This window comes from Telopea speciosissima, chromosome 1, assembly GCF_018873765.1.
Source record: "Telopea speciosissima isolate NSW1024214 ecotype Mountain lineage chromosome 1, Tspe_v1, whole genome shotgun sequence".
Taxonomy (NCBI): domain Eukaryota; kingdom Viridiplantae; phylum Streptophyta; class Magnoliopsida; order Proteales; family Proteaceae; genus Telopea; species Telopea speciosissima.
This window is the reverse complement of record NC_057916.1, coordinates 19786567-19805720: the sequence shown is the minus strand read 5'-3', so window position 1 is coordinate 19805720 and position 19154 is coordinate 19786567. Positions and strand designations below refer to the sequence as shown.

Here is a 19154-nt window from a genome sequence, read left to right as displayed (position 1 = left end):
GCACAGGCTATGCCTAGACACATAGGGTGGGCGAAATGACCGCCCCGCTCTCCTGAATGGTAGAAATACTGCTCCCATGTGTCTAGGTGCAGCGGGGCTGCGGCTCAGAGAACATCGACCCAGCATTTATATGCCCACTCCACCTATTTTTTCTGTTTTTAAATGCAAAAAATAAAGGAACATGTTTAGTTAGACAACAAATGTATGTTATTATTGCTCACCTAATCCTTAACTTTCGTTAGATTTTATTCCAAAACTATTGCATTATTTGTCACTTATCAGGTGAGTTCTTCTAGGCAAGATTTAGTAAAGGGAAAAATTAATACATGGCGGACTCTATTATAGAATTTTGATTCAAATTTTGACAGATGAGCAGCAATCCACATGGTTAGTAGTTTAAATTACCAAATTTTTTTAGGGGCTCAATAGAAAAATATGCTCGATGGTAGACCACTTTGTTTTAGATGGGCCCTTGAAATGGATCAGATTAGTGGATTTAGATAACTATCTATATTGTAGATTATTCTTTAATGAACTTAATTTGTTTTTTCATAAAAAAAACTAATGGATCTACAAAATAGGATCATCTATTTGGGGCAAATTCTACTCCATTACAAAAATTTACTCATGTTCAAAATGATACTTATTGCAAATTTATATACCTATAGTGTTTAAGGCCATCATATTCACACTCCCCTTTTACCACCAAAAAAACAAACAAAAAATCACACTCTCCTTATTTCTCCTTACCATGAACAAAATTCTTGGCTCAGTGTTTTAGAAATTGGATCGAGTTTTTCACATCTACCGTCAAGGGAGACTATGGGGATCAATACCATCAGATGGAAATGGGGAGGGAGGGTACTTTCGACCAGTACAATAGGGGGTGAGACATCGCATGGTCAATCACCAACGGAGAGGTGGGGTTTCTTCCCACTCTATTGGTGTAGGAAAACTTCTGCCTTAAAAAGTTTACGTGAAAATGTAAAATCTATTTGAAAATTATCGAATGTTGGAAGACAAAAATAAAAAGAAAACATTTATAAACAATTTGACATGTGGCTTGTCAAAAAACTTAATTATCCAATGATTATAATTCTTTTGCTCTCTATATGAGAAAATCTCTCACTATCTATGGAAGAAACAATTTCAAATAATTTCTTTTTGGATCAATGCTTTTTGTGGTGTAGCAGGCTGTGTCTAGACACATGGATGCAGTATTTTTACCATTTAAAGGATGAAACGGTCATTTTACCCACCATCGGGGGGCAGCTTGCGTCTGGCACAGAGAACATTTGGCTTTTCCTTTTACTTAATCACTTAAAATTCCATTTTACTATGTTTCAGTCCCTATTCTCGAGCTTAGGGCATAAGTCCAAAAAGATTTCGTTGATTTGGTTGACCAACTGAATTTTGAATGAGATGAACAGTTAGATTGATTGGTTGAACCAATGACCCAGATGATGGACCAGATCGAAGGCCGGCCATTTTTCAGAGTGTTGGTCTAGGGATTCGACTCCTCTACTTCCAAGGTAGGCAGTACTTCCGTGCACCCAACTTTGTCCAGCATACAAGGTGGGCGAAAAATACCGCCTTACCCCCGCTCGGGCAGGGTGCTCAAGCAGGGGGCAAGACGGTACTTTCTGCAGCCTTGTATGTGAGGCAAAGTTAGGCGCACGGAAATACAGCCCACCTTGAAAGTAGAGAAGTCTCTTCCGTTGGTCCAGTGACTACCCCAGGTTGCAGAGGAAGAGAGGAAGAGAGGAAGAGAGGAAGAGAGAAAGAAAAGGGTGGGGAACAAGGGAAGAGAGGAGAGAGGTTCCGTGAGAAGAACGGTGGGGGAACAAGGAAGGAAAGGAATGAGGTTCCGTTAAAGGTCGTAGATTGAAAATGATGACGAAACGGCTTACGAAAAAAGTTTCTAAATTCTTATAATTAATTTTTTTTTAAAATTTTCGTTAAAGGAAGAGTGGCCGCGTGTGGAAAAACAATGAAGTCAAAGTCAAATCCATGAAATTTAAGCGCTCAGTTTTGACTTTTGATTCTAATTCACCCCTTCTGTTTTTCTTCTTCCCAATCCTTAATTTTTTAAGTCTTCTAGAAGCGAAACAAGAACAGTCTTCTCTCTCTTGGCCCCCAGGCTTCCCTTCTCTCTCTCTCTCTCTCTCTGTGGGTGATTTTTACTTCTTCGCATTTCCTAATTCATTGGTCTTTGTCATTATCTGTTATTGCCTCCCATAATCTCCATTACGATTTAAGACCTTTAACGATTCTCATTCCTTGTATTTGCATCTCTCTCTCCCTCTCTGTGAGTTGTTGACTTGTCTTTACTCTCTGCAACTGTAATAAGAAGAAAGAAAACCCAGAAAGAAAAATCCCTTTTCTCTGTTCTGCTTTCCCTTTGAGTTCTGGGTTGTTGCTTTTGTTACTACTCTTTCTTGTTGCTAATTGGTAGAGGGAATTGAGTATCAGTTGGAGGTAGAACATGGGTGCTTTATGAATTTAGAGTTTGCAGTTCCTTTGCTGCAATGGATCAGCCAAACCCAGGTGATGATCAAACCAACCCAGGCACCGTAACAAAGTCGTCTTCTTGGCGAAGTTTGTCTATATTATCCAAGGACTCCAGTAGGAACTCTGTCGGGGAGAGAAATTCTGTCTCTATAGATGGCTATGGACGTTCAGGATCCAAGCCTGTGCGATATGGGTCGACGGGTGCTGAATCCGAGGGGTATAGCGCGTCTCAGAAGGAGATCAGCGACGAGGAGGCTAGGTTCATCTACATCAATGATCCGCAGAAGACAAACGATAAATTTGAATTAGCAGGAAATTCGATCCGAACAAGCAAGTATTCTGTCCTCTCTTTTATACCCCGAAACTTGTTTGAACAATTTCACAGGGTTGCCTACATATATTTCCTTATACTTGCCGTCCTCAATCAGCTCCCTCAGCTGGCCGTGTTCGGTAGAGCAACTTCAATCTTGCCACTGGCCTTTGTTCTTCTCGTTACGGCTGTTAAAGATGCATATGAGGATTGGAGGAGGCACCGGTCTGATAAGATTGAGAACAAACGTTTGGCATCAGTTCTGGTAAATGGGCAGTTTCAGCAAAAGAGATGGAAGGACATTAAGGTTGGAGAGATCCTCAGGGTCTCCTCGAATGAGACTATTCCCTGTGACATGGTATTGCTATCCACCAGTGATCCCACAGGGGTTGCTTATATTCAGACTATCAATTTGGATGGAGAATCCAATTTGAAGACTCGGTTTGCGAGGCAGGAGACCCTTTCCAAGATGATTGAGAAGGAAGGTGTACTTGGGCAGATCAAGTGTGAACGTCCCAATAGGAACATATATGGTTTTCTGGGAAACATGGAGATTGATGAGAAGCGGGTGTCCCTTGGTCCTTCCAACATTGTTCTTCGTGGTTGTGAGATCAAGAACACATCTTGGGTGATTGGTGTTGCAGTCTATGCTGGCCGTGAAACCAAAGTGATGCTCAACAGTTCTGGAGCTCCATCAAAGAGGAGCCGGTTGGAGACCCATATGAATAGGGAGATCTTATACCTCTCTGCCTTTCTTTTTTCATTGTGCACACTGGTTTCTGTCTGTTCTGGGTTTTGGTTGCATCGCTACAGTGATGAGCTTGATTACATCCCTTTTTTCCGAAAATTGGAGTTCTCTGATGAAAATGATAAGGATTACAAGGAAAAGAATTACAATTATAATGGATTGGCATTGCAGATATTCTTCATATTCCTCATGTCAGTCATTGTGTTCCAGATCATGATCCCTATCTCACTCTATATTTCAATGGAGCTAGTTCGCCTTGGCCAGGCCTACTTTATGATTCGAGATAGAAGGATGTATGACGAGAAATCAAAGTCAAAGTTCCAGTGCAGGGCTTTAAATATGAGTGAAGATCTAGGACAGATAAAGTATGTCTTCTCAGACAAAACTGGGACACTAACTGAGAACAAGATGGAATTTCAGTGTGCCAGCATAGGAGGAGTAGATTACAGCGGTGGGAGAGCTGCTCTCCCCGAGGAAAATGGATATTCTGTTGAAGGTACTGGAAATTTATCTTCTTATGTAACTAATTCATGCCTGTTTGTTTTTTAAAGGGGATACCTAAGTGCAAACTTTCATTTCTTTTTCTTCGTCCAAAATCAGAGGATGGACAGGTTTTGAGGCCAAAGATGACGGTGAAGGCTGACCCAGAGCTCCAACGGCTTCTAAAAAGTAGCAAGATGGAGGAAAGAAAACATGCTCATGATTTCTTCCTTGCACTTGCTGCTTGCAATACAATTGTGCCTCTGGTTGTGGATACCTCAGACCCTTCTCTAAAGTTAGTAGATTATCAGGGTGAGTCTCCCGATGAGCAGGCATTGGTTTATGCTGCTGCCACATACGGTTTCATGCTCATAGAACGAACCTCTGGCTACATAGTCATTGATGTTCAAGGAGAAAGGCAAAGGTAATTTCAAATTGGTTATCATTTTTTTTTTTTTTTGGTTAGTGGGGTACTTAGTTATCTTGTTTCTGTGTTTCTAGTGATGTCCCATTGTCACAGTAGCAGTAGTTGCTGTTTGTTGCTTTTATTGTGACTAAGTATTGGTTGTGAAGGTGTAATGGTGGCACCATAAGTATTGCATTTTGGTGTTGGTTCTGGTGGGGTGTCTAGTATTTAGTGTTGGCTGTAATATTCTCTTAGTATATGAATCTCTTGTCATGACATGATCTATAATTTTTCTGAAGCTGTTTATTTATTTATTTATTATTCTAAATCTTCATATCATGGGCAGTGCAGGTTTGATGTTCTGGGTATGCATGAGTTTGATAGTGATCGGAAAAGAATGTCAGTTATAGTTGGTTGCCCTGACAAGACTATGAAAGTATTTGTGAAAGGTGCAGATACTTCCATGTTTAGTGCAATTGAGAGATCTCTAAATTTGGGTGTGATTGGTGCAACTAAAAAGCATCTCCACAGCTACTCGTCATTGGGTCTGAGAACTCTGGTTGTTGCAATGCGGGAACTGAGCAGTCCAGAATTTGAACAATGGCATTCAGACTATGAGAAAGCGAATACTGCATTGAGTCGTAGAGCAAGGTTACTCCGTACTGTTGCATGTAATGTGGAAAAGAATCTCCACATATTAGGAGCCTCTGGCATTGAAGATAAGCTGCAAGAAGGTGTGCCAGAAGCCATAGAATCACTGAGGCAAGCTGGGATTAAAGTGTGGGTCTTGACAGGGGACAAGCAGGAAACAGCCATATCAATTGGCTACTCCTGTAAGATCCTAACTAGAGACATGAACCAGATCATAATAAACAGTAACTCTATGCAATCCTGTAAAAAGAGCTTAGAAGACGGAAAGGCAATGTCCAACACTCATACTAGAGGAGGTGTTGAACCTGGTGGAACCGCTCTTGCTTTGATCATTGATGGTACTAGCCTTGTTTATATTCTTGACACTGAACTTGAACAACTGGTAAGCTTGTGTAAACTACAAGTTCTCTACTGTACTTTCTTTTCTTTTTCTTCTCCGGTTGCATTGTATGCTGACCTGAGTTGGTTTCTTGGGATGCTGTAGCTGTTCGAATTAGCCACCAAATGCACTGTGGTTCTCTGTTGCCGAGTGGCCCCCTTGCAAAAAGCTGGAATAGTAGCCATCATAAAGAAAAGGACAGAAGACATGACCCTTGCTATTGGAGATGGTAAGTAATGTTCCCTTGGCAGGCCTCTGTGTGAGTGTGAGTGTGCATGCGAGTGCGGGCGCACATGTTTCTCAGGCAATTTCCCTTTCCAAGTGTCGATTTTGAGTCCCTTTGCTCTATGCCATGTGGTTAAAAGAGTGGTTTTCTAAACCCTTGTTTATTTACAAAAATTCAAGAATATTGGATGGCTCTTTTATGTATAAGTAGACCATAGTGGTGTCTCGATAAATCAGCTGAAGATGTGGCTTATTCAGAAGGTTCCTATCATTGGGACAGTTCGGACTTGCCACTTCAGCTTTCGCATGGCATGAAACACTCTGTTGATTAGAGTATAAAGCCTCCAGCATCCAAACATAAAACCTCTGAGCCTTTGTGGAGAAGCTACCCTAGTTGGGACAGTAGAACTGCATGAAAGGTTGATTTGGTTGTTCTGACCATTGGGTAGATGTTGGCGCCATCTAGAATGGCCATTTCTCAAATTTCCTAGCCACTTCACATCTATGGTCCACCATTTATTGTACTTCTCCCTTGCATTGTATCCCACCAACCTATTTAACCATTCTTGTTTAAAAAATATTGACTTTTCAACCAATCAATTTGGAACTTTCTTTTCTCCCTTCTCTAGGCACACATACAAAACATGAACTCCTGTTTGGTGAAACGCATGACATAGTTAGATGGTCGCCATGGGATATTTCTCTCTTGGTGACCTCTCTGATTGGGTGGATCATATATTTCTTCACTCAGTAACAACTCCATTAAACCAGAGAAGGGATAATAAAGTTGGTCATCAGACTAGTCAAGGTACATTAACTAGGGGACTTTTTGGATTTTTCCATATGTCTAGTTCTGGAGTCAACCGAAGCAGCATTTCTGCAATATATCTTGCTTCCCATTTTGTAGTTAGGTAATCAAAACTTGAAGTTCCCTAATATGAAAATAAACAAAAAAGATAGCTTTATTTTTCTATATGGCATAATGGTTTTGGGCAGAATCATAAGTAGATGGTAGATCAACATTTGTTTTCTTGTGAACTGCTAACTAAGATTTCACATGAAGATTTCGGTGGTTATCTAAATTTCAGCTAGCAAAGAATTCCAGTACCCTCCCCCTTTTTGGATAAATTTCTTGTCAGCTTATTAAATAATCTTGATTTCTTCATTAGTTGAATCACTTAGCAAACCCATGCCACATGTATATATTGGCCCTGTTTTTGAAATTCTATTTGATGCTAACCAGGTGCAAATGATGTTTCGATGATCCAAATGGCTGATGTGGGAATTGGCATCAGTGGCCAGGAGGGTCGCCAAGCTGTCATGGCATCAGATTTTGCAATGGGACAGTTCAGATTCTTACTTCCACTTTTATTGGTCCACGGACATTGGAATTATCAGCGTATGGGCTACATGATATTATACAACTTCTATAAAAATGCAGTTTATGTTCTTGTCCTGTTTTGGTGAGTATTTTCATTATTGATAAACATGGCTGTATCTTTTTCTTTTCTGTAGTTCTTTCACGATTATCAGGATGGGATTTCATTGTTCTCAGAGATGCATATTCCATTGTTCTGTTATTCAATGGGTTGGCTTTCTTGTCCAGGCCATGTAACCAATGGAGTTCCATTGGTTTCTTTATGGTTGGTCATTACAATTGATTGAACCTAACCTTCCAATAAATCATCGAATGTTATGTGATGACTACACTAAGGTTGTAGAATCTGAATACAGCTGCAATTTTTAGAGAGATGCATCCAGTCATCACATCTTGTGGGCTTTTGGACAACAACAGAAAATCATGGGGATAATTATTCATAATGAAGAGAATTCCTTTTGCGTTACATTTATGATTATGCTTTTATGCTTCAAATACATAATAGCAGCTGACAGATTTTGCCCTTTTGTCTCAGGTATGTGCTTTACACTGCCTTCACGTTAACCACTGCAATCAATGAATGGAATAGTGTGTTGTATTCTATTATCTATACTTCCTTGCCTACAATTGTTGTTGGGATTCTTGATAAAGACTTGGGTAGGGAGACCCTGATGAAATATCCTCAACTATATGGACCTGGCCAGAGAGAAGAGTGCTACAATCAGAGATTGTTCTGGCTTACAATGATGGATACTGTGTGGCAAAGTGCTGCTACGTTCTATGTTCCTTTCCTCGCTTATAGGCACAGCACTCTGGATGCATCTAGCATAGGAGATCTATGGATCATTTCAGTGGTGATTCTAGTTAATATCCACTTAGCCATGGATGTAATACGATGGTCATGGATTACTCATGCTGCCATGTGGGGGACTATACTTGCAACATGCATTTGTGTCATCATCATCGATGCTGTTCCTGGATTGCCGGGTTACTGGTACTCTCTCTCTCTCTCTCCCTCTCTTATATAGAGAAAGGCATACAATGTTAAAAATTATTCTTTTTACATCTGATTTCTTCTGTTTTTGTTTTGCATTATTGTTCAAGACATTTTTCATAAAGCTCATTAAGGAAGCATTTTAAAATTTTGCCAGTTGTACATTATGGTCTTTAATGTAGTAGTTCCTGCAATATGGTGCTCTGCCTAGTTTGCCTCACATTGTAGTCCTTACTGTTATAATTGACAGACACCTCTTTCAGTAGCTGCAATGGAACATCTATTCCTAATTAGAATTCTAATGGAAAGTAGATAACAGGAGTCCACAGTGAAAAATTCGTTTTTTTTTTTTGGCGCTTACAACTTTCCCCCTCACACTCCATCCCCTCTAAACCAACCCGACAGAATTCCCCAAGGTGAAGACAGGATTTGATTGCAAGACCTGGTGACAACAGGCCAAGGTCCTACCCATGCGTGAGGCTGGTGTAACTTAAAAAATTCATGGTTTTCAAAATCCTAGGGTTGAACATATTTACTGGTCATGATTTATCATACAATTTACCTGTCCTGCTATACATGTACATGCCCATGGATTATTTTATATCTTTTTTTTTTTAAATAATTTCATATCCTTTATTAAAGTGTCTATGTGGACCTAATTTTTTGCAGGGCCATCTTCCTTCTCGCAAGGACTGGAGTGTTTTGGTTTTGTTTAATTGCAAGTGTGGTAGCAGCTTTAGTTCCTCGTTTTGTTGTAAAGGTTTTTAATCAATTATTAAGTCCAAGCGATACTCAGATTATAAGAGAAGCTGAGAAGTTTGGGAATACAAGGGAGTTCTTGGGAGCAGAAGTTGTAATGAATCCAATACGGGAACCCTCACAGGAGATGCCAAGGTGAATTTGTACCTATGCATTTCCCCTTCTATTCTTTTGTTAGTTTTGTATTCTTTAGGCTGCGTCAGCTGTGCATAGTGGTTACCATTTACAGGGTTGCTTCTATCCGAAGGATAGAGTTTGTAATATTTTTACATTTATATCTTAACATTTAAAATTTTTGTAATAATCTTCTTGTAACCAAAGTTGGTGAAAAAGAAGTTGATCCAACTAAATTTTGTAAAAAACTTTCCTGTTCCTTGATGCTATTTGGAGAGTTTAGTCTGAAAACCTGTGTCAATGTGGGTAGCTTGTGTGCTATATGAGATTAACACTTTCATTGTTAGGGAAATCTAGTGTACCTGTATATTGGATTCTAAGGTACAGCGTTCTTGTCCCACATATTCAAGGTTTTAAAGCATCCTAAAGGGGTTGTATTAGTGATCTCCTGCGCTGGATTTCTGACTTGATGATATGCCTGGACACTCAAAATCGTTGCCATTAGGAGGTTGGATCCGCTCTCTGGAGAAGAGGTATCAAGTCCTCTTCATTCTCATAGGTGGAAAGAAGCAAATTAAACTCATATAAGAGTGTAAATATATGCAGGAAAAGAGAAGGGGGAAGGGGGGGGGGCATGGCCAGGGCTCCAAGCCGAGCCCCTCACAACCCTTTGCTAACATTACATCAAGGCGAAAGTTCTTCACCTGCAGAGGTCCATGGGTGAAGTGACTATGTGATTGCATTCTTCAGTCATTACACTCCCACTCGCATTGATGAGGTTAAAATTACTCTTCCCTTTGGCAATTTGACACTATCATGCCCATGTTGAAGGACCCAAGGGTGAAGAAAAACTCGGTCCTAACATCAAATACATGGGGGTAAAATTGAGTTGAGTTTGAAAATGATAGGTAAGACCTTGATAGTGTTGGGAAAAACAAACTTTTTCCCTCCTATGTGCAAATTGATAGAGATACACAACAAGCAAGTATGTAGAAAGTTGTAATATGATGACAATGGAATGTGAGAGATGGGCTTACCTTATACTCTTATGGCTAACCAAACACAATGTTACTGCCATGTCGAATGTTTTCATGAACTATCATGTATGAACTTGTATTGCACCAACAAAGCCTATAATTGTCAAGAGCTTTAAGACTGTAGATTCTCTCTTTAGTGCAAACTGGGTATTGTGAATCAACCTCAAAGATGAAATAGCCTTGCGGGCCCTTCTGTAGTTGTTATACTCACTTATTAGGTCATGTTGTGTTCAATCAATAAGACAAAGGAACTCTCTAGACTACGCAAAATAGTACTTGAAATTAACAAAATCAAAGAGGGAGTTAAAGAGAAGAAAAGTGAGACAGAAGAGGTTTAGGAAACTTAGAATATTTCCCTAAATGCCCAGGACATCTTCAAACAATTGTGTCCCCCAATTGTGTCTCTCGTAGAGATACAAACAGAAAAAGGTAATCTCCTCTAAACCCTTAGGGTTCCAAAACCCTATCTCACAACTCACAAAGAGAAGGGGAGAGAGCATGCGATTTTACAAAGGTAGAGAGAGACAGAGAGAGAAGGGGAGAGCATGCGATTTTACAAACGTAGGGAGAGAGAGAGAGAGAGAGACTAATACGGAAGGGATAAATGCTATAGTATTTCTGAATCCGGATCAGCTACTCACATGGGGATGGGTGGGGACAGATCTGACCCCTCCGTGGGCTGTGGGTCCCACATCCTAGAGGCGGATCCCTCACCCCCATGGAGGGTTTAGATTTGTCCCCACCCATCCCCATGTGGGTAATAGATGTGAATCTTACCTTGTTTCAGAGTAATGGTCTCATTATGAGATGTGTGGTGGGTTTCTTTATTTATTTGAACCGAGTTTCCCTCCACCCATGGTTAATGGAATTTCATTCACCACAGGGCGGTAGCTGAATTTTTTTCACCTACGGTTCCCCTGCCCGGTACGGTTCCCTAGTATCTCTAATAAAAGGGGGGTGGACCCTACCCAGGTAGTGTATTCGGTCAGGGGGTGGAATGGTTATTTTTCCCCTCCCCCTCCCCCTTGTTAGGGGCACTAGGAAATTGTACCGGGCAGGGAACCGCAGGTGAAAAAGATCCTGCGAGAGCTAGAGGGCAGGAAGGGATATCCGGAGGGTATCCCTCCAACTAACATCTGATGGATGGAGACACTCGGGATGTGTGGCCGGGTGCCCCCAGCTGTTAGATGCGCGCTAGATAGGATCCGGGTCATATGTCAATAGGTGCCACACTGCCACAATGACTTTCATAAAATTGCTTTACATGGTCCACATATATCTTGTGGGACCATATTAGACCAATAGCATAAGGGCCCAAAAAGCCGTCGTATGGGCTAACTTCAGAAGCCCCTAAACAAGTCATTGGGCTTGCTCCCATTGTAGCCCGGGGTTGAGTCTTTTTCGATCATTATTGATTTTTATTATGGTACATATATTCCACATTTTACCCATCCATCAATCAAATGCCTACTCCACATATTATTTCCCTCTTTGGCAGTTACAATATGCAGCCAGTGATGAGGTAACCATATATGTGTATTATTGAACTTTAATGAGACAACTGTACGTGGTGATGTATTGGTACCACTCTCCAATTCGATCAGTACTGTATTTCACCCACAAACCTACGTATTATGAGCTTTGATTAACGCTAACCCCCGCTCTTTGCTCTTTGCTCTTTGCTCTTTGCTCCTCGCTCGTTTGTCATTGGCAGAATTTGCATACAATTGCTCTATATATATGAGCCATTCAACTGGTTATATTCCTTTCATGATTGTTTATTGGAGGAAAGAGACTTGAGATCTTAATTGTACCTATTCCAATTTCCTGGGAAACCTCTTGTTAAGGTGGAGGAAATTGTTTCTCAGGTATACCTTATACATGACAATTGTGCAACAGAACTTAGAGGTAAGTTGGGAAAATTATAAGAAAAATGGCATCGGCGGCATCGTCGTCGTGAGGTCATCTTTGAGCCTAGAGATTCTGTTTGGGTACTGTTACCATCATTAGAGCAGCATCTAATGTTTTAATGTGAAAAATCTGACACTTATGTTCGAGATACGTCAAATGATGGAGAGCCAAATTCGAGGACGACTTCCTTTCTAACTTGAGTGGAATTGATTATGCAGGCCCAAACCATGCATATTGATGAAGTGTTGTTGGAGGCTTGGAGCAACAAAGGTCCTTAAATCGAAGATATGCAAAAATAATCAAGACCTGCAACAACAAGGCTGGACTCGGTCCGATCCACCTCAGCAGCTCAAGCCTTAGACCAACAAGGCCAGCTCGGTTAGGGTTACCTTGGCAGTGTTTTGAGGCAGCAACACTGCCTTGTTTTGATTTTATGTTTTTAGACATTAATAATTTATCAAGGAATCCAACTCTGTTAGGGTTACCTTGACTTTTTATTTTATTATTTTTTTATTTTATTGCTTTTGATCTTTCATTCTTATTAGCCATAGAATTATATATAGGAGTCGAGCTTGAGGATTAGGGTTTTTATTTTCTATTTAAATGTAACTTTTTGGTTGGAGAATTAAACAAAGATTTTTGTTTTTTTATTACTGAATTGACTCAGTCAAGTTGAACGTAGAAGATTTCATTCTATTGAAATCTAAAAGAGTTTCATTGCATCGTTGAAGAGTTGTTGCTTTTCCTTTTCGGCAATTTTCTATTTTGTTGTGTTCAATTCCCTTAATTAGTTGCTATTAAGTTGCACATCTATGCAATTAAACTCGTGCTCTAACGCTTCCACCAAGATTGCATCAAGTTCTTTCGGTTCCACCAAAGTTTCATATATGGAAAAAAGAACACTAATTGGTTGCATGGTTCTTGTGTCCAAGCATAAGACCATACGAAATTACCACTCAGTCCTTGATGAAATAAAATATCACATTCCAGATAAATCCTTATGAGGGTAGACCTTAGTGTAAACAGTAAGATTGCTCTATTTTGACCAAATTAGAATGGGTTTTTTGGAAACAGCCTTTTTGTGAAGTGAGGGTTAAAACTTTTTGGCCTGCCTGTCCGTAGTAGTCATAACAACACCCTAATGAGGTGTGCTGCAATGACCACCTTACCCCTGTCCGAACTCCTTGCCCGAACAAGGGTAAAACGATCATTGCAACTCACCTTATTAAAACACTGCTATGGGTGCTACAGGCAGCAGGCAGACCATCCTGAGCCCTCCTAAAACCCCGTGTGATGGAAGCCTCGTGCACCTCATTGGCCCTCGTACTAGTGCAGGTGCTACATATTCATAATTAATAAATGAGGTTTTAAATGATTATAATGGATGTGGGGGTTCTGTATAGGAAGACTTTAAATCACATCAAAGATGCCACTCATGAATGTAGAATGCCGAAAAGGAGTCAAGTAGGGCTGCAAAGTAATAGTTTATTGGTAGAGAACGGCAGGTAGTAGTAGTAGCAGGCAGAGAGGAATTGAAGTAATTAAATTAAATTTAGGTTTTAAAAATTTCATGCCGACCAATGAAAGTTGTCGACTTCATTTTCACATGATCCTTTCCTCAATACCCGTGCACCTTCGCACCTTCGCACCTTCGCACCTTCGCATTGGAATAAACTATAACAAACATCCGTCTCCTTTGGATTGGACATAAAGACCGGTGGTGAAGCCAACTTGCCTTTTTAATTTTCTCTCCATGACTCCATCATCATCGATTTTAGAGAACCAACCAATTTTCCAAAACCCCACTCATACATACTAATGTGTTCCTATCAAAGCTGCTTGCTTCTTTATCATGAAGTTCATCAACTCCAATGGTTCCAACTGGTCATCATCCTTTTTCTATTGTAATAAAGTAAAAGAATAATAATAATAATAATAGAAGAAGAAGAAGAAGAAGAACCCGGCAAAGAACTCTCTATAAAAGTACTGAAAAAAGGGTTTTCTTTAGTTTCCAAGAAACACACCATGCCATGGACCTTACCAGCTTACATCTGAATCTGTAAATTAAAACCCATCCATAAGAGGAAGATCTCATCTTTACCTAGATTTTCATGAATTTACCCCTCCTTCCCTCTTCTCATTGCTTAGTACAAAATTTCAGTCTTCTCATGTGTTACAACATATATATCATGTTTCAACTCTCTTATTACTTAACTTATCAGGGATAACAAAAACCAAAAAGGAAGGATCGAGAAAGGAGCTTAACAAAACAGAAATGAGAAATTTTGAGAGAAAAAGGCAGGTTGGCTTCCTTAATTAGCTTCTAAATTAAAGAGTCTTGAATCCAGATAGAGGAAGCTCCCATTGGTGGCTGCAACTTGGGCTTCTATTTAAATGGGTCTTGAGACCTGTAAACATATATTAATTAATTAATTAAACTATAAAAGCACTTTTAAGTGTACCTAATTAAACAACCCATTAATCTATCTACATAAAATAAAGAGAGAAAGAAAATAAATGGGTTAATATCTTTGGTGGTGCAACTCCAGCATCGATTCCTCGCATCTAATTTAATATCAAATCCAATTCTAGTCTTTGGTTTCTATTGGCTACCAAATTCTTGCAAACTCAAGCAGGACCACAAGCTAGGAACGTACACACTAAAAATGATGAGCTATAAATGACACATGTCAATGATTGAAGTAAGACAAATGTTGCCTTTGGAGTCAGTACCCTAAACTGGAAAAAAAAAATTATATGCTCATCTCTTACACACGTTTAGAGAGAAAGAGAATTAACCTTTATATTAAGCAAATTAAGAATAAGAGTGAGACTAATAAGAAACTTAGTTCAAAGGACACCCGGCCAATGATTATAATCAAAACAGAACAAGGCTATTTATAAAAATAAAAATAAAAAGTAATTATAAAGCATCCTACCAAACAAACCCTTAGAACCCTAAATTACGTGGGAGAGGAAATAGTCAAAATATGAGAAAATAGAGAGTTATAGTTTGTCAACAGGTGGCCATGGATTTTCCCATTTCCTGTCAAAATCTAAGGAAAACAAACAAACATATAGAAAAAGAAAGGAAAATACTTCCAGCCATGCACCCACCCATTTCCCATTTCTCGCATGGATTCGCGTTTAGCTGGAAACCCATTTCGAGACATTTATCTACCTACCTCCTAATTACTACTATACTGATCCTGCCCATCTTATCAGGGGTTGTGTGTGTGTGTGTGTGAGAGAGAGAGAGAGAGAAAAAGAGATGAGTGAAGCACAGTAAGAATTGTTTTGGGGAATAAGAAAACAGTGGAGATCGAGTTTGCCGGAAAGTGTTTGAAATCTGAGGAATCCTATCAACCATCTTCAACTACATGCATGACACGTCGTGTACAAACAGAGTGTAGTGGGCATGCAATGGAAGGAAACCCTTTTTAGCCTTTATCAAAGTTTTGGCCTCAACCACCACACCTTCCATGCATTGGGCAATGGGAGGAGCCGAGGAGAGAAATCCAGCTCTGGAGTTTCAAGGATTCTTCACCCAAATTGCTTAAACCAAACAAATCAAATCAAATCAAACCAAATCAAAAGAACCCTAATTAATCAAAAAATCTTACCAGGAAATAGCTTTCACCAAGCTGCAAGCTCTGCAATGAAATTCCAAATTCATTGAAAGGAACAGGAACGCCTGAGGAGTGCACCAACAATAAGTCTTGACCAAACATGGCTTTCAAATCAAGTGGTCCTCTTGGAACCTCAGTTGGAATCCCATTGATGAACACTGTTATGAACTCTGCAAATCATGTGAAATCAGATGCTGATGTCATTAATTAAATATCATCTTCTTTTGGAATCAGTTTTCTTTTTTCTTTTTTTTGTTGTTTTTGTTTTTGTTTTTTTTTTTTCCATCCTAAACTTACCTTTAACCTGTCCAGTTATGAGGAACTTCAAAGCAGAGGTGAAACCCTAAAAATTGTACAATTCTCCTTCAAAAAATAAAATGATATGAACAGTACAAGTACAATATAGGGAAAAAGGGAATTGATGTAGGAATTAGATGATTTGTTTCCATTAGTTTATATACTAACCCTCGATCAGTTAGGAATTAAGTGCAGCATTGACCAAATCTTCCAGGTAGAGAAGCCCATTCTTTTTTCTTTTTTTAATTTTTTCTTTTTTGGGGGAAGGTTGGGGAGAGGGAGCAGGGCAAAACTACTATTAGAAATTTAGAAACCTTTAATTACAAGAAACAAGCATCTCTTACCTGAGTAATTGAAAATCTAAATCAAATGTGATTTGGGTCTTAACACTTAAAACCATACAAAAACTTCTTCACAGAGGTGAAATAACTAGAAACCATAAATTATTAAAAAAAGAATCTTGGATGATGAATAAGGAATTACCAGATTGATATTGCAGATGGGAAGTATTAGATGGGCACCAGATGGGAGTAACAGTGGAGCTTTGGTCTATCTCTGGAAGACCCATTTGATGAGAGAAGGAAAAGAGATCATCAATACCATCATCCCCTCCACATGATGAAGAAGAAGAACCAATAAAACAAGAAGGAGCTGGAGATACAGAGACGCTAGAAGAAGAAGAAGTAGTAGCAAAACATGCAGCAGAGGAAGTGGGTTCATGATATTGAATTGCACCAGAGGTAGTTACAATCGGAATTCGGGTATCACCGGCAAGCTCGGCTTGCAACTGGCGTTGACGGCGGCGAGATCTTGATCGGCGGTTTTGGAACCAATAGAAGACATTAGCATCTCCAACAGTTCCGAATTTCTCAAGTAACTTCCTTATCCTTACAGTCTCATCCTTAGGAGGGTTAACCACCCCACTATTGAAGATGGATTCAAGTATGAGGATCTGCTCAGGCTTAGGAGTCCACCTTGACCTCACTGGTTCACTTCTCTCAGAACCATGGCTTGGACTGTTGGTGTCTCGGCCTCCTCTATCTTCCATTACTGCACCAACTGAGGTGAAGAAAACTGCTAGCTACTTAGGGGAGCCAAAGTCAAAAGAACCGACAGACAGTAGAGTTCATCAAAAAAACTGACCAAGGTGTAGGGTATTTAAAGGCATGATATGGAGATGTAGGGAATTTTTATCTAGTAACTTTGGGAGTGAAATAAATTACCTTACAATATTACCCTCATTTTTCTTTCCCGGAAAACTGAAGTGGGTTTATTATGTAGGAAGCATGACAATTGAGAGGGATTCGAAGAATTTTAGACATGATTGATTTTACCAAAATACCCTCTTCATTGATGGGAATCGACTGGTTTTTTTTGGTTGGTATTGGGTGTAGTATGAAGTTTCTATCTAGGGTTAAAACGGGGTATTGAATTGACACTTGTTGCTTTGTAAGTTTAAGTTGGGGGTGGGAAGAGAGAGAAGAGAGGTAGGGTTTGAATCGGCAGTGGGAGTACATGTGGGTGGGGGGAATACATGGGGAGCAGAGTCTAGTGAGGAACAATCCAAAGGGAGGGTCAAGAAACACTGCCCTAATTTATTAGGGTAGTGAGTTGTGACGAAGAGTATGTGTGTGTGTGTGAGAGAGAGAGAGAGAGAGAGCCAATAATGGACAATCCTGCAAGCTATATATTAAAGTAGAGGAGGGAAAATGGACACAGGGGTGGCTTAAACATCGAACACGTTTGTATCCCATACAAGACGAAAACAAATTACTTGTCCTAAACGCACTTTTCCTCCTCCTCCTCCCCCTTCTGCTTTGCGTTGTTCTGTTTATGAGATGTTGCTTCCTAGTTCCCATCGTCGTCAAGGTTACCACCTTGTTAACTTTTTGTTTTTATTTTTTATTTTTAGGAAATATTTTTCCGAGTGTTGATAAGATTGCAATTCAATTTGGTTTGATTATGTGAACCAGCGTGGTGCATGACAGCTTGGTACAAAAAGATTTAGTGAATGCATTAAGTGTGAATGGCAAAAAATTGGGAAAATATGAGAAAAGATTCATTGAATTGTGGCATCTTGGCTTGGATTTTATTGTAATATATGATGCGGAAAGGGTGTTGGGGTTTCACATGGAAGGCAAAAAAAAATAGTCTCATATCGGATATGAATGAAAAATATGTGAATGTGGGGTGAGGTGGGGTGGGGTGGGGTGGGGTGGTGGTTATAGGTACGTGGCACCCTCAGTTTAATGGTTACCTTTTGAGGATGAGTTCTATCCAAGTCCCTAACAAGTTGTATCAAAGCCAAAGTTGTGGTAGGATCAAACTTGGGGCAAAGCCAGGGTGTGTGGGACCTTTATCCCTTGAGGTTCGTTGACCGGTATGGTTGTGCGGTTCTTCTCATAGGGGGGTTGAAATGACCATTCCACCCCCTGACCAACACACTGTCCGGGGGGGGGGGGGATCTACCCCCCTTTTATTAGAAGCACTAGGGAACCGTACCGGGCAGGGGAACCGTAGGTGATAAAAATTCGGGTGTGTGAACCCGGTGTGATCTTGGTAGCTCCCGCATAGAGGGGAGATGGAGTAGATCTTGGCGTCCACAGCCTTTTCCTTGTATATGATTTTATAACAGTTATTTTGTCTGTATAGGGTTCATATATGCACTCACTCGAAAACAAGAAGAAGAAACAATCATACAATCACATGCAAGGATTTACAAAGTTTGGCAATGTACCTATTATTGGGAGAATAATCCCATGCCGATTGCCCCTGAGACCCTTTGTCCTCCTCATTTACCTGTGGAGTTCCTCTACTTAATAGTTCAAGCTTTTGGGTTATATATTTACATGGTATCAAAACGAATTTTCTACAATCACACAATTTTTGTTCTGCTTACAAGTGAGGGGAGGGGAGTGGTAGGAGATTTTGAGTTGGATATTTACATCTATGTTCATAGAGTGATGAGAGTTGTTTTCACTAACAATTGAGAATATGTAACACACTCTCTTCCTCACACCTATTTGTGTTTACAAAGAATTCACATAACCTAATAACCTCCATCGCAACAATTTATCGAGAATCAAAATGTCCCATTTAACGATCCAACTTTTCTCTTGGCATGATATTGTCCGTTTTGGCCCAATAAGTCTCACATCATTAAAACACGTTATACCAAGTAGAGGAGGCTACTCTTTGTCAATAGCTTATGATTTCCCTCCTTAGCTGATGTGGACTAAGTTTGCACTCCCACACCGATCTCCCAAACCCCCTGGTACTAAGTTGTCTTTTGGTGGGTACCCCTAAACAATCTCCCAAATGCATT

At 39.9% G+C, this 19154-nt stretch overlaps 2 protein-coding genes across 2 annotated transcripts; one reads left to right on the top strand and one right to left on the bottom strand.

Moving 5' to 3' along the window:
- Nucleotides 1-2515: 2515 nt before the first annotated feature.
- LOC122649186 (phospholipid-transporting ATPase 1-like) lies at nucleotides 2516-9138 on the top strand. Its single transcript, XM_043842562.1, has 7 exons — nucleotides 2516-4065; nucleotides 4170-4473; nucleotides 4807-5488; nucleotides 5591-5714; nucleotides 6954-7173; nucleotides 7624-8082; nucleotides 8752-9138. The coding sequence occupies exons 1-7, from the start codon at nucleotides 2529-2531 to the stop codon at nucleotides 8978-8980; spliced, it is 3555 nt and encodes a 1184-aa protein (XP_043698497.1). The 5' UTR covers nucleotides 2516-2528; the 3' UTR covers nucleotides 8981-9138.
- A 5094-nt stretch (nucleotides 9139-14232) lies between these two features.
- On the bottom strand, nucleotides 14233-16927 carry LOC122647042 (WUSCHEL-related homeobox 11). The gene is made up of 3 exons (XM_043840563.1): nucleotides 16313-16927; nucleotides 15527-15702; nucleotides 14233-14311 (listed from the first exon to the last, which is right to left on the bottom strand). The coding sequence occupies exons 1-3, from the start codon at nucleotides 16875-16877 to the stop codon at nucleotides 14294-14296; spliced, it is 759 nt and encodes a 252-aa protein (XP_043696498.1). The 5' UTR covers nucleotides 16878-16927; the 3' UTR covers nucleotides 14233-14293.
- Between the last annotated feature and the right edge of the window lie 2227 nt (nucleotides 16928-19154).

Coding starts and splice junctions, on each gene's coding strand:
- LOC122649186 (XM_043842562.1), top strand. CDS start 2,529: ATGGATCAGCCAAACCCAGGTGATGATCAAACCAACCCAGGCACCGTA. Junction 4,066..4,169: donor AAATGGATATTCTGTTGAAG/GTACTGGAAATT, acceptor GTCCAAAATCAG/AGGATGGACAGGTTTTGAGG. Junction 5,489..5,590: donor ACACTGAACTTGAACAACTG/GTAAGCTTGTGT, acceptor GGGATGCTGTAG/CTGTTCGAATTAGCCACCAA.
- LOC122647042 (XM_043840563.1), bottom strand. CDS start 16,877: ATGGAAGATAGAGGAGGCCGAGACACCAACAGTCCAAGCCATGGTTCT. Junction 15,703..16,312: donor CCATCTGCAATATCAATCTG/GTAATTCCTTAT, acceptor CATGATTTGCAG/AGTTCATAACAGTGTTCATC.